The following is a 15,726-nucleotide window of genomic DNA, read 5'->3' as shown; positions in this document are numbered from 1 at the left end:
ACCCAGGTACATGCACACAAAAGACGAATGGGGAGAGGACAGCCTCCTGGGGAAAGTTCTCATGCCTTTCCTGGAACATCAGCACAACTTTGTTGGGAGTGCCTACACACTTATATATGGCAGCATCGGAAACAGACAGGAGGACTTAAGAATATGTGTGCAATACTAGAGCTGTGGTCTCACTGGGGTCACAGACACATGGTGGGATAGTTCATACCACTGAAATGTGGTGGAGTGGATACAGGCTCTTTGGGAAGGAAAAACTAGGATGGCAAGGAGAACAAATTGCTATTTACATGAGAGAGCAGCAGAAATACATGGAGCTTTGCCTGGGGACAGAAGAACCTTCTGTGATGAGATGACTGACTTGGTGGGCAAGGGAAAGCAGTGAATGTATTTATTTCAACTTTAGTAAGACTTCTGACACTGTCTATATTGGCATATCCTTATTGGCAGACTTAATAAAGTATGCCCTTAAATAGGGTGACAGTGAGGTGGATTGAAAACTGACTGACCTAGACTCAAAACTTAGGATCAGGGACACAAAGTCCAGTTGGAGCCTGGTCACTAAGGGTATAGCTCAGAGGCTGGATCCTTCATCCTGCTTGATGGCATAAAGTGCGCCCTCAGCAACTTTGCAGATGATAACGAAACTGGGAGTGGTTGATAAAGATGGTAATTCAGCTGTTGCTCAAAGGGACTTCAGTAGGCTTCAGAAATGGGCTGACAGGAGCAGTCTGAAGTTCAAAAAAAGTCCTGCGCCTGGAGAGGAATAACTCCATGCACCAGTACATGCTGGGGTCTGACTGGTTGCAAAACAGCTTTGCAGAAAGGGCCCTGAGATTCCTGGTAGATACCAAGTTGAACATGAATGAGTGTGGAAAAGAAGGCATGTTCATGGGCTGCATTAGCAAGAGCATCAGCAGGAGGCTGAGGGAATTAAACCTTCCTCTTTGCTCAGTACTGGTAAAGATACAGCTGAAATGCTGAGTCCGGTTATGGTACAAAAAAAGACATGAAGAAACTCGAGATAGTTTTGGGGTTCCTTCACCAGACTAATTGAGGAGTTGGAGCCTCTGATATACGAGAGGAGGCTGTAAGAGCTGGGACTGTTCAGCCTGTAGAGGAAAAGGCTCAGGGGATCTTACCCATGTGATTATATTTGACCAGGGGAGTAGAGAAGTCTGAGCCAGACTTTTTCTCAGTGTTGCCCAGGGGAAGAGCAAGAAGTAATTTTCAAAACCTGCAAGGTTGGAATCACAGTTAAAATATAAGGGAAAAAACATCTTTTTGCAGTGAGGTGGGGTGTGTGTGTGAGGGCAGGAGGATGTTGTGAAACACTGAAACAGGTTCCCCAGAGGGGTTGTATAGTCTCCATAATTGAAAATATTCAAATTCTGACTGCACAATGCACCAGGTAACCTCCCATGCTTTGAACAGGAGGGCTGGAAGAAGTGATCTCCAGAGGTCCCTTGCAACCTTAACCGTTATATAATCTGGATACAGTATAGAAATGTACATCAATGAGGTTAATATATCTGCTTATCATAGAATCATGGAAAGGCTTGAGTTGGAAGGGACTTTGAAGATCATCTAGTTCCAACTCCCCTGCCATGGGCAGGAACACCCTTCAGTTGAACCAGGTTGATCAAAGCCCCATCCAACCTGGCCTTGAACAATTCCATGGATGGGGCAACCTGTTCCAGTGCCTTACCGCTCTCACAGTAAAGAACTTCATCCTTACATGTGATCTAGATCTATCCTCTTTCACTTTAAAGCCATTCCTCCTTGTCCTGTCACTACATGCCCTTGCAAAATGTCACTCTCCAGATTTCTTGTAGACCCCTTTAGGTACTGGAAGGCTCTAAGGTCTCCCAGAGCCTTCTCTTCTTGACGCTGAACAAGCCCAACTCTTGGCCAGAGTCATAAGAGAGGTCCTCCTGCCCTCGGAGCTTCTTCATGGCCTATTCTGGACTCGCTCCAAGAGGTCCGTGTCCCTCTTGTGCTGAGGACCCCAGTGCTGGACACAGTACTGCAGGTGGGGTCTCGCAAGACCAGAGTAGAGAGAGAGAACACCTCCTTGACCTGTTGGTCATGCTTATTGTGATGCAGCACAGCATATGGTTGGCTTTCTGGGCTGTGTGCGCATGCTGCTGGCTCATTTTGAGCTTCTCAACAAACGCATCCAAATCCTTCTCCACAGGGCTGCTTGGAATCAATTCTCTGCCCAGCCTGTGTTTGTGCTGGGATTGCCCTGACCCAGCTGTAGGACCTTGCACTGGGCCTTGAACTTCATGAGATTGGCATTGGTCCGCCCCTCAAGCGTGTCAAGGTCCCTCTGGATGTCATCCCTTCCCTCCAGTACATTAACCAAACCACACAGCTTGGTGTCAACAGCAAACTTACTGAGGGTGCACTTAATCCCACTGTCCATGTCACTGACTAATTTGTTCAATAGTGCCAGTCCAGACACCAACCAGTGAGGAATGCCATTTATCACTGGTCTCCACTTGGACATTGAGCTGTTGATGGCAACTCTTTGAGTGTGACTGTCCAGCCAATTCCTTATTCACTGACTGGTCCATCTGTCAAATCCATGTATCTGCAGTTTAGGGACAAAGATACTGTGCAGGACGGTGTCACATGATTTGGTGAAGTCCAGGTAGATCACATTCGCTCCTCCCTTATCTACCAGTGCTGTAGTCCCATTGTAGAAGGCCCTCAGATTTGTCAGGTATCATTTGTCCTTAGTGAAGTCATGTTGGCTGCCATCACCTTGTTTGCATGTGCCTTAACATAGTTTCCAGGTGGATCTGCTCCATGATCTTGCCTTTACCAGGCTGCCATGACTTCTCAAATATGATGGATAATGACTTCATGATTCTATGATTCTGTGATATGAGGATTCTATAAAAGGATTATGGTAGAGCTGTTATCAATACCTGTAATGCAAGCCTCAGCACCAGTTCTAAGAATAGGTCAGTACATAAACACTGAAAACTTCAGTCATGGCAGTAGTGGTGTTTGTGTGAAAAGCTAAGAAAATGCTGTGGGCAGTTTTCAGAAAGGGTTGGACTGTGGGACCTTTCCGTCACACCGGTCTTTCAGACTGTGCTGTCCACAGGACCTGCCTCATACAGGTTGTGTCCTTGTTGGCAAGCAGTGTGGATGAGTGGGAGCAAGCCTCCGTTAAGTAATTAGGGTTGAGGACCTGGTGTTCTCAAGGTGCACATTTCAGAGCGGGTTATATTTTGGAGAGGTCACTTCAGGCTTTCTGTCTTATCGAGAATGCTTGCTTGAACATACCAGCAGAGCTTGCCTTGTTCCTGACATATTCTTGACATATTCTTGATCTGACCTCTTCATAGTGTTACATTTTTATAGCAGTTTCACTGCTTTCTCTTTAGTCCTGTAGCCTGTGACCTGGGCAACACAAATTAGATCTTTTGTGAGCTTCATTCCTCCTGTACTTCTCTTTATACATGCTTCCCTTTGTTTCTAGAGTACATTCTTCTTGAAGGGTGACAGCCTAATTCAGTGTTGTACTCTAGTGCAGGTATTACAAATGCTAAGCGTAAGAGAGACAGATGCTCTGTCTTGCAGGCTGTGTTCTTGCTCACTAGCTATAATCATATGATGTGTGACCATCCCATGAGCCATGCGTGGCTGTTGAGAGACGAAAGGCATTCCTTGACTTTTTACATGGACGTTTATGTTGCCGTCTTTTGCCATCTCTCCCTGCAACTCCTTTCACAGCTTTGTGGAACTAGTTTATTATTTTTAAAATATGTGTCTATTTCCAAATGTCTGAATTCAGTTGGTGGAGGGCAGAGGACTGGTCAGCAGCAAAAATCCCTTGTAGATGTTTTTACCATCATGATACATAAATAATCAGAAAGGTAACTTCTGGTCTTAAAATTTTTCATTTTTAAGACTTCTTTTTGAGAAGAATTTGACAAGTTTGAGCATAAAGGAAATAAGGGCTTGTCTAGATGAGTCCTGCTCGATCACATCTTCAGGCACTTGACGCAAGCTCTCCTAAACCGTAGAGGAGCAGAAAAGTGAACTTTCTCCTCTTTCTCTGTTTTCCTTTGGCATGTGTCTACAGTTTCAAGTAATAACAAAATGTAAATATTTGTTTATTTATATGTTGTTATTATATTTGACTTCCCACTTAATCCATTTCAGTGTATTTACACAGTTCAGTGTGGACAAAGATAATCTGTGATACAAAATCACACTTGTCAAATCTGTACTTCCTTTTCTATAGTTTTGTGGGGGTTTTTAAAGTGCTTATAGGAGCTACAGTATAAGCTTACAAATGTAAGTACTCTAGGCTTATAGGAAGCCTATTGTTTGCACCCTTTTTGAAGTTCCATTATTGACAGAAACGCAAACTCAAAACAACTACAAACAAAACGTCCACAAAAAGCCACCTCAAGCGTGTGGCATTTTTCAGCATACCCCACACCAGGTGATGAGCACAGAATCGAAGTTCTTCAGGATGTTTCTTCCTTTTGTCCTTTTAGACAATCCTATCAAGCTCCAGGCGTTGGAGATTGCCTCCGTCAGCAATTAGGGTCACGTCTTGCATGGACTTTAGCTGCAAACCAGCCTTCGTTACAAAGTGCTACCTCAAAAGGCATTTCAAATGCTGTGTCCCGTGGTGTGCCAAGGTCAAGGCGAGAAGGGGATACAAGTGGTGAGCAAAGACGTATTTATTAACAATAACTTTTTACAGTTCGTATCTATATCCTCCACTAGTTTTCAATGATTTTGAAATAGTTTTATAGCATGTTGAATTTTTTGTGGAGTGTTTTGCTAAAATGTGCTTGATAGAAGGATAGAAGCAAATATGTGAGACTAATATATTTGGCCACAATCTCTATGGTTGTTTGCTAATTTCCTTCTGCAGTGATTGGTTTCATAAAGTGTTCTGGTCCTCTTAAAAGACTGATTTCATTGCAGTGTTTGTCAGAATCAGGTGGTTGTGGTTTGTGAGTAATGGTCACTCTTTTGACGATCAGAAGATGCTACTGCTTTTAAGGAGCCAGAAAGAGTGCTCAGTGAATAGAACTTGAAATACTCATCCATTTGTGATTCTGTCCTTTAAAACTTGGAAATGTGCATGAGAATATAGAGCTTTTAAAAATATTTTTTCTTTACATGAGCGCACTGTTTGCAGTGGTTGTATTTAGGGGAACTGACATAGCATATTGGCAACAACGAAAAAAATAAAAATATTGCTAGTTTATTTCCTCAGTGGAGTGGCTGTAAACTTGAATAGGTTCTCTAGGCATCAGTTTCTGAATTTGCACAAGTCTAACTTGTGCACAAGGAGAAATTGTTAAACATGATCTCTGTGACAGCTGTGTTATTTTCAGCCCACTCATACTGTAAAAGCAGGAGACTTTCCTGAATAAGAGCTAATGGCAGGTGTTGTCACCCTACAGTGCTGTTAGTCTCTGGCAGACAGCTAAGAGATGTGGGGTTTTTAATTTTTTTTTTTTTGTTATTGTTTTGGGGTTTGTTTTAATAACTCCTGTATAAAGAGTGTGGATAGGTAGAAGATAATATACAGTCTGACTGCCATTCCCTGACTCTTCATGAGTAACAGTGCACAAAGCAACATCTTATAGAGCAGAGTTGTTCTGGTATATCTGAGGGCAGCATTTGTCATTTAGAACCAATTAACCACTAATTAGCCACTGCTGGTGTGAAAGAGGATGAATGGGGGTGTGTCTATATGCATGTAATATTTATAAATGTGTATATATATGACAGATTTGATACGTATAAACAAAAATATATAAAATCAAGCGCTGCCTCTTATTTTTGTTGTACTAATTGCCATAAAGAGCAGTACAAACTTGTTTTATTCAGTCAGCCAGCAGCTGTGGCTCTTGATTCTTATATGGGATGGTATAAGAAAAGACTGACAGTTGACTTAAATGTAGTCACTTGTTGATGCAGACATAAAAGTAGGACTGCATTCAGAAAAGGCTATTGACAAGAAGAATATTCATATTTCTATGAATATTAAATTCTTCTAATTAAAAGGGGTGGGTGTTTTACTTCTAAATTTGGTTACTGTTAACTGGAGTTTTCTTATTGCTGCATCTACACAGAGTATAATCAGGAGGGTGATATTAATTCCTGTTGTATTACTTATCAATTAAAGAAATATGCCTTTGAATCTTTTACCATTTCACTAAGAATTCCTAAAATGGATTAGCTATTCTTGTGCATATCTTAGCATTATTAAGAGTATCTGAGTTTTAAACAACATCTTGAGGTGATGACTGCTTTTGCTAAAATAAGAATAGAATTTATTGTTTTGTTTTCTGTTTGGTTTTGGTTGGTTGTTTTCTTTATTCTGAGAAAGTGGACTATTGGGAAGGCAAACTGATGAGAGTAAGGGTGCTGTCAAATTTGGGAGAAGCATGCTGTAGCATCTCAGTTTTTGGATAGCCATTAAAATTGTTTCATTCTTGATATCTTAAATGAAGTTACAAAAGCAGATGGTACCATTTTGTCCAGAAAAGGTGGGCATATCTGCAGTGGCCTGCGCAGCATCTTTTTCAATCTTCTGTTTCCTTTAAATCAAAAAATACCTGACATCTCAAACATAATCTAACCTCTAACTTGAGTTAAGAGGCAGAAGTAAACTGTATGCTGCAATGGTAAAAGCAGTACTAAATCACAGGTACATCTTCAGAAACAGTATTTACACTTTTCTGTTTGCCATCTCTGTAGATGTTACACAGCTGGCAGTCTGGTTCTGATCTGTCTTTTCACTAAGCAGTAGCATACGTGATTGAAAGCCAATATTTAAACAAGCAGCTCTTCCTTCTGGATTAACTGATTTCCTAGCTGAATGTAGAAGAGATTATTCTGTAAGTCCCGTTTAACCACTTCAGCTGTTTGTTCAAAGAGAGGTAAAGTCATCATGATGCTTGACTTAGAACTTGTGTTAGTGATTGAATTAGAAAAGATAAGGAGTATAAGAACTGGCTGAAGTATTGGTTAAAATAGAACCATATAGCTGTGCCGTACAAGCTGTCTTGCTTTGAGAGGATCACAAGTATCAGTAGAGGCCCGTAAAGGGAAATCTTGGCTTCTCTGTCAGGTTGTTAAGAGGACTCAACACAGGCTTTCTCATTTTTAACTAAACACAGGCTTTCTCTTTTTTCGGGCTATGCTTCTAAATAGCGTTTTGAAGTTGTAATAAAATCTAATTGTCCAACGAAACGAAATATTTTTTTATTCTTTTTCTTTCCAGGCTCTGTTGAAGTAACTGAAGCAAATCTTGTAAGAGATGTTTTGTATGTCTTCCAGGGAATAGATGGCAAAAACATCAAAATGTGCAATTCTGAAAATTGCTATAAAGTGGAGGGAAAGGTACTGTATATTGACTGGTATTTCATATGTGAGCAGAGATGTATGGAGGGGAAAAATAGCCATGAAAAATACGTTAAAAAAAAAAAAGAGTAAAAATATTTTCACAAGTCTTTACTCTTCCCCCCGATTTTCTTTTTTTTTTTTTTTTTTTTTTTTTTTAGTACAACAGAGTAGTTTCAACAGTACTAATTTAAAAATGATTGGGTGGATTAGGTCCCAGAAAGAAACTGTAGTATCTCACAAGATATGAATAAACTCCAAACTATTAAGCCAGTACAAAGACTCCTAAATTATGGCATAATTTGAGGATTTTTGTCATCATTTCCCCTCTGCAGTGTAGAAGAGGCTGTTGACTACATTATTAGTGGATTAAATTTAACAGCCTGAGATGTAGAATGGATGCTAGCTGCTTGATATTGTAGTCTTGATTACAGTTTATAGTGACCAGATTGGATCGTGCAGATCACTCAAGAAAGCACTGTGCCAGAGCTGAAGAAAGTGCTTTCAACTCCTGTAGTTGGTGGAAAATCCAGCTGATGTGGATTTGAAGAAATATGTCAAAGAGAGTGCAGAGGAACAGGAGAGAAGCTGAAGAGGGAGAAGATCTTGTTTTAAGGTGGCAAGATGTTAAGTGTATTTGCAGTATGGAGAAGAACTGAGAGGGAGATTGGGTCAGCTGAACAAGGACAAAAAAGTGGCTCTAGTTACTTTAGCATATTCTCCTTATTCAGTATTTAGGCAATACTGCATCACAATTCAATTTCAGCTCGCTAATTTATTGTCATGTTCTTGTTCAAATTCTTGTTCAAGTGCTTCAATTTTTAATATATATTAAGAATGTTATACTATGACAATATGACATAGTCCTAACGTGGTGGGGAATAGAGTTTGGGCCATTTCATATGCCGAGAGCACAGTAGACTTATCTTGATGTTGACGATAACTGAACTAATTTTCTTTTCTCCTCCATAATAATAGCAAAAAGTGAAATGTATAATTGTTCCCCTCTTATTTTATAATGACATTTAGGGCTGCTTAGTGGAGGGAAAAATGGAAAACTTCAATCTTGTTAAGTCACTTGACATCCTTAAGAATCTGTTTATTATCTTCTGTACCTGTAGATGCTGCAAAGATTGTAATTCCTCAACACCTTCACTGAGTTAATTATGTTCCATATACGTTAGACTATATATGGGAAAGGAAAGGTACCATAATAGAGTCACCTAGAGGAATATGAAGAAAACTTGGTGATTGCAAAATTGGCACTATGGGTTTCATTAGTTTTCTGTGTAGCTTTCATATCAAATAGGCTAGTTTTTAGTGAAAATCTGTTCTACTTTGAATTCCTAATTCTGTTAATGCAGGGAGTTTGATTATTTGGATGGTTTGTGTTCAGTAATGCTTTTTTCTAAGAACTATTTGTCTTTAGTTATTTTTGTGAAGTCAGTTGTCTTCCATCATTCTTCGTTACTGGCACTTGTGCTGAGCTACTGGACCCAGCGAAAAAATTGTTTGTCTAGAACTGCAGCTGGAACATCTGATGATGAACACAGAGGACCAAGGTCATGCCTCCTCTAGTTACGTTGACTGCATCTTACGCAAAGTAGTAGTCAAAGCATGCAGTTTCCCCTCAGCTGCGCAAAGAAAATGATGTTGTACACAGTCTGTTTTTTCCAGAAAGCAACATGCTTTCCAAGACGTTAGTCTTGCTTGAATGTCGGTGTTAATATTAGGTCTGTTGGTGACATTCAGCACTGTATAAGCTAGCAGCTTCTGCTTTGATCTAAGAGATACAAATGTAATAACGCTAAGCCGTTTTGCTTGTTCCTCATTTGATTCCAGTGGATGTGTATTGTCCTTAATGCTTGCCAAGTACTCTGCAGTGGCAGAATTCTAACGGTTCTTATGTCATCATTTTGGTTTTAGCTGCGGGCAGTCTCAAACTGTGTCCAACTATGCTTGTTTAGGCTAGAATTTATCCTATAGAAGTTGTTCAAGATGTTAAAGTTGTGCCTTTGCAGCTAAACAAGAGGGCCAGAGATTGAACTCTGCTCTTACAGCCAAATGCTGCTGTCTGGTTCAAGCCCACATTGCTGTGATTAATACACTCTGTAGCTGATTTTTATCTTGGAGAATACCAGTGCTACTGACTGAAAGACTTAAAGAATTAGTTTGATTCCTAGTTCTATGGCAATCCATTTAGCTTGCTAGTGCATTTCATTTCTTTGGTTTGGACTGCTCCAGCTGGCTGTCCGAGTTATAATTGTCTGTAGAGATGGGATAGGCCCAATGGCTGTGGGCAGTCAGTGTCTGCCTCTTGGCCTAGCGTACTGGGGGGTTTTGTCCTATAAAGTTTGAAAACTTGATGATGGTTTTCTTGGGTGCCATCATGAAATGTGGTAGAAGCAAATCTCAAGTAGGAATGCAAGGAACAGCATCTTATGTGTTGGTAATTTAAAGGAAGAAATGTGCTGATTTAGATGAAAATAGCAGTAGTAAAATAGGGTGTTGGGACTGAGGTGGACTTTCAGGGTGAAGTGAGATACCTGATACAAGTAGAAACATACTGGAAAAGTTCATAGGGTCATATGATTAAATAACTTACAAAAGCTGCTATCGGTGGATCAGACTTAAGCTTAGAATTTGGATACTGTAAATTTTGGTTCCTGATACCTGCTCTGTTATTGGGTCATTTGTCTTCTACTATTAGTCACTACTACATGTGAATCAAACCTCTTTGTTCTTTAGGTTTCTTCATTAGTGTCAGTCATTGACTCCACTTCTACAGCTCAAATATTTTCAGTCTCACTGCTAATCAAGATAAGATGAAGTGGGATTCTACATCATAAAATTTCAGATTTCTTCCTCTTTTCTGAAAACCTTTTTGTTACTGCCATAATTGCTTAATGTAAAAAGGTTGTATGAATATAAGACTCCCAAAAGGGAGTGTCACAAAGTCACCAGTACTTCATTGCTGCTGCCTTTTTAATGGTTATGTGTATAAATTGTAATTTATTTGTTTGTATATTTCTTGTAATTTATTATTTATTCAAACTTAATTGAAACAAGTATTGGAATGATAGATTTGACTTAACTGCAAGTTACTGTTTCTGTTAACTTTGTAGGTGAGCTTATCCAAATCCCTCAGAGATACTACAAGTAGACTTGCAGAGCTCGGATGGCTACATAATAAAATAAGAAAATACACAGACCAGAGGAGTTTGGATCGCGCATTTGGACTTGTGGGACAGGTAGGTCAGCTAAAAAATCGGTTTTGCCACTATATTTTGGTCTTGTTTCCCATACAAACTACTGAGTAAATGCAGTACTAGAATGATGCGTAAACTTTGGAGCTTGGATCGTTCATCCTTTGATGGAATGCCACTTTTGCTATGGGTCGTAGTCTGAAGGCAAGCAAAAGGCATTTGCTCTTGCTGGTGATTAGAAGGAATTGGCCCTGTCACTTTTAGGTGGAAGATCTCACACATAATTTGTTCTTAATCTTTTTTTTTTCTAATTTTTTTTTTTTTTGTACTCATGCATGTTTATAAACAAAACCATTGCTTACATGGGATAGTGGCATCCCTGAGGTAATTAATCACCGATTCAGTTGTTGGGGTGATCTATGCAGGAGACGTCTTGTCAGCTAATGTTGTTTGTGTGTTAATACTGCACTAGCCTACATAAAATGCAAATACCCATTATCTTTTGCCCTTTCTTTTAAACACAGCATCAAAAGAATATTAATTTTTGTTTTTATAGGTTTCATCATCATGATTTGTAGTCTACAGTAACTTCACAGCTGCTGTAATACCCAAAACCACATTTACTGCTAAGGCATTCCCGTTTCCTCTCACTTGCTCCCTCTGTAAAACTGGATATTATCCCTTCTGAATCGACAGAAATGTTATTCTTGCCTCTAGCCATAACATCCTACCTAATCTGCCAAGAAATTGAAGTTCTTCTCCCTTCAATCTAATTTTTCTTAAGAGGTCAGTAGAGACACTGTAGTGCTTCCTACTTTTCTAATGTTTTATTCTGTTCCCTTCTGTCTCTTAATTCTAAGTAACTCTTTTAGTTACAATATAATTATTTTTCTAGTGATCCAATGCTAATTTCCATGTTTTATATGATATTGCTACTGTATATGCATTTTCTTCAGACTCTCCCCTTATATCTGAGTGAAGTTTCTAATTCTTTATCTAGTAGCTTCCTGCTTATGCTTATTTTTACTGTCTCTGGCTTTAATTTTCAAGTTTACAGTAAGGGGAGAACTTTAATTCTTCAGTGAATTTAAATGTGCAATGTCTTAGCTACTATATGCAGATTTCAGTTCCTGTACAGAAGGCTGTGCAGTTAGTTTGCCGAATCTGCATAGCTCTAAAGCTGTTAATTTTGCTTGAGGCAAGCACTTTCATATATATTTCTAGGACATGAGTGTACAAATAAAAACATATTCTACTCCTGCTGTCAGTATCTGGGTAAAAAGATTATATACCATTGTTGTTCATGGCTTTTATAGCTGACAATTTCGGGTATTGCACACTGTACATTAAGAATTGAGCACAAGAATGTGTTGTGCCTTCTGAAGCATCTTTGGCATAATGTTTTAAAAGAATGCTTGTGTAAACCCCTGTTTAAACCATGTGTAGGATAAGATGTCTGTCACCTTTTTTGTTATGATTCTGGTGACTGTTTTTACTATGCAAATTATCATGTATTGACGATTATTAGGAGTAGAGATGTAACACTATGCTACACTTTAACATTTTCTTCTGTCTTTACTGCTTAGTATCTAATTTCTCCTCAGAAAGAAAAAAAAGAAAAAAATCAGCAATGAAGTGCCTTATATTTTGACATTTTGCAGTTCAGATCCAGTTGAGGTAGTGGGCATCTTTTTTTTTTTTCTGTTGAACAAGTGTTCTGTTTCCTTCCTGAATTCTCTTCTGCTGTAGACCAAATCAGAATTCTAGGATAATGTCCAGTTTTCCATAGCAGTTTGGGAAACAAATATCTGTAATTTTTGTGCAGGAATTGGCACTGGATGTAAATTTTAACTCCTAAAGCATCTCTGGGAAGTTCAGAGACCAGTTAGATCCTAATTCCAGGCCAGTTAGATCCTAATTCCTTTTGGCTACTAAAGTCGGTGATTACTGTTCTCACTTTTTGAGATGTATGGTGCCTTTCAATGTTTTCTTGGAGGCTGTATTCTGCCCTCTATCTTGGCGAGTGCTACTTTAATAAGTTCAAAAATGTACTGAAGAAGCAAGTGAGAAGAAATGAAAAGTGGAGTTACACATAAAGAGATTTCTTTTTGCCCTTCAGTATCTTCTGGAATAAAATGAATTTCAAATGTCTTTCTATTTTATGATGTTGACTTGAAGAAAGGAACCCTCTTTCCTTCAAACGGATGTAATGGCAAGGTTAATGGTTTCGTCGTTTGGGTTTGGGGTTTTTCCTCCCCCCAGGCTTCTTAGCCTCTTAGCGGGAATGAAGATTTATTTTCTACTTGTGCTTGTAGTAATGATTTCTGTCTTGTACATACTCAAGTCAGTAAATATTTTACTTCAGCTCTTGGGTTCTTTTTGTGAGGTTTTCCTTATGTTTTCCAAATTACTTTGATTGTGATCATTTTAGAAAGGGTTGAGGGCAAAAGTCCTGGGGAATTGCCTATTAACAAAAGTCCATTAATACAGATATCAAAATTGTTAGCTGAGAATTTGTTAAGAAATCAGTTCTGAACAATATGTTTGTGTATGGGAGTATCCTTCAGAAAAGGAAAACATAACGCACCCCCCCCCCCCCCCCCCCAAAAAAAAAACAAACCAACAACCCACAAATCGCCACAAACAAAGTGCTGAAAGCCGAAGATTTTTAACTCGGTCCAAAATTAATGAGGCCTAATTTTAATTGTTTTAGAAACTGTGTTGCAGGGTATTTTTTTAGTCTGTATATTAGGTTAAGAACATTACCGAAACAAAGCAAAACCCCAGGACCCCAAACTGTGGAAAACTATCTGTTACTGAACAAGTATTCTTTCAGGAATAGTTTTTAAAATCTACCTCTATTTTTATTTTTAAACAACCCAATGTAGCTGTGCTTAGATTTGTTTTACAAAGAACCATTAGTTCAGGCCTGTTAATTTCTGCCTGTTTGACATATTTCTTGGGATACACTCAGTCATTTCTTCTATGTCAAATGAAGAATCATATACAACTGTCAGTTGATAAAATGCCAAAAATCTAGAGTTCTTGATCCAGCAGCACTTACTGGGAGTGTTCTTTTATGAGCACTGTGTTTTCTTGTTCAAGTCATGTAGTCTGTATTGTAACTATAATGATTACATCCTCACTTCCATGTTTTGTTATTAGAGGCCTTCCTGAAATTGAAACTCTATTACTTTATGACATACTATATTTTGCCTAATTGTTAAGAAAATTTCTTCTGGGTCATATTATGATTTTCATACCCTGTGGTAGTTATTAATGTATTTATTGAGATGATACATCTATTTGGAGAGTTATAGTTTAGTCTGTTGCTAGAATTAAGACAGCAAGAAACAGAAAGTCACTTGACAATGTGTATATATCCTTAGAAAAGGTCTGTGCATCTCTTAGGGAAGCGCTTACACATTGGTGAATTTTCTGAGAGTTGGCTTTTGTGCTGAAACTTGTAGCTTGATTCCTTTTAGGAAGTTTCTAACTACATTCACAGGGCAATGATAGGATAAAAGTTATATCAAAGTTATTCAGAAAGGTGTTTTCTGATCCCCCCCCCCCCCTTTTTTTTTCTTTTTCTCAGAGTTTTTGTGCAGCCTTACATCAGGAACTTAAAGAATACTACCGACTTCTGTCTGTTTTACATTCTCAAGTAAGTTAAGTGGTTCTTATTTAACTTTCTTATTTTGATTTACATTATCTGAATATCCCCTTAAAGGTATACCTAGAGAAAGATGCACAGTGGTTTCTATTGACAGTGAACACGATTCTCTGTAACAGGAGTATTTTTCTCGTAGAAATCACTGTTATTTGTAATAATATTTGTAATAATAATACATTACGTAAGCAATTAATATAATATGTCATTTAGAGATAGAGCAGTAGTTCATCTAGCCAAGTTTCTGACAGAGGATGGCATTTTTTATGTTCATAATTATCTTTAAAAGAAGTCAGCATTTTCAAGACTTTTGCTAGATTACCCAGAGGTGAACTTGGTAACTTGTCACTTTTATTTTAAAAAGTGATGGGGAAAAAGATATACATTTTGGAAAGACTCTTTATTTACAAAACTGGACATTTAGTTACTTGAAAACATGTAGAAATTGTCTTGGAATTGAGCACATGCTGCATTCTTGTATGTGGGAGATCATACAGGCTGCCAGCTTAGCTGTTGTCAGCTGCGGTTCCGGTTAGCAGTTCTGGCGTAGTAATACATGGCAATAATCTCATGAAAGGATTCAGTATTGTCTTTCTCTCCGTGACTTTATGTCTTCAGATCTTCCCTGAAACATGGTTCTGCCTTAGAGTTTCCCTGAGTGATGTGAGGGTACTATATCTTCCCTGAAGATAAAGGGCGGGTTTTGCTCTATATATCTCTTACCATTGCCAATTTCCAAACAAACAAACTGAAACAAACAAAAAAACCAAACATGGACTCAGGAGCATCCAGAAGCTAATAAATGTGACTGTTTTTAAGGATGAGCTTAATGTGGATAGCACTAATCTTAACTGATATGTGCTAAATGTGGAAGCATGAAGTGGATTGGTTATTGCATCCAGGAAATAGAGCATCTTTTCTAACAGTTTATCTGCTTGGACTGCTCTAGAAACTTGCTTCTGTATTCCTGGGTTATGTTCTTATCCTGCTTACCCCAGTGGTACTTGTATGAAAGGTACATTTACATCTCAGATGCAAATGTTTGGCTTTCCTTCTCCATGGTGTTGTAAGATTCATGGTAGTCACATTGTGACAAATTTTTTCTTTTATTGATTTTTCTTTCAATAGCAGCAATTTCTTAATCTCACTCTGTAGTTCACTTAAGTTCTGATGGCTTCTGGAGGAAGACTTTGAACAAAATTCATCCCATGTTGAACTAAAAGAACCTGGCTGTGCAGTAATAAAAACTACCTCTTACACCCTTCCTTTCCTTTAGATGTTTTTCTTTACTTTTTTCTGAGCATCTCTTTGCCTAATATTTGCTGTCTTTCAGGATCTCTGCTCTCTTTTCCCTTGCTCTTCTTTTATGACTGTCACCTTGCTTTCCTTAACGTTCTTGACCTTTGTGCTCTGTTGGCCCTATTAAACTTCCATGTGTCTCTGTCCTTT

At 38.6% G+C, this 15,726-nt stretch overlaps 1 protein-coding gene across 1 annotated transcript in view; it reads left to right on the top strand.

Annotated features, from left to right (window-relative positions):
* Window positions 1-15,726, top strand: part of TUBGCP3 (tubulin gamma complex component 3) — a 51,951-nt gene that overhangs the window by 19,348 nt on the left and 16,877 nt on the right. Inside the window, exons 6-9 of the mRNA XM_062619578.1 lie at window positions 4,530-4,702; window positions 7,283-7,401; window positions 10,527-10,652; window positions 14,203-14,271. Coding sequence (XP_062475562.1) covers window positions 4,530-4,702; window positions 7,283-7,401; window positions 10,527-10,652; window positions 14,203-14,271 — 487 coding nt within the window. The remainder of the gene's footprint in view (window positions 1-4,529; window positions 4,703-7,282; window positions 7,402-10,526; window positions 10,653-14,202; window positions 14,272-15,726) is intronic.

Source organism: Pezoporus occidentalis, unplaced genomic scaffold (genome assembly GCF_034315485.1).
Source record: "Pezoporus occidentalis ecotype Australia unplaced genomic scaffold, CSIRO_AGI_Poc_V1 ctg105, whole genome shotgun sequence".
Classification (NCBI taxonomy): Eukaryota; Metazoa; Chordata; class Aves; order Psittaciformes; family Psittacidae; genus Pezoporus; species Pezoporus occidentalis.
Note: the sequence above shows the minus strand (reverse complement) of the source record. Positions and strands in the feature narration are given on the sequence as shown.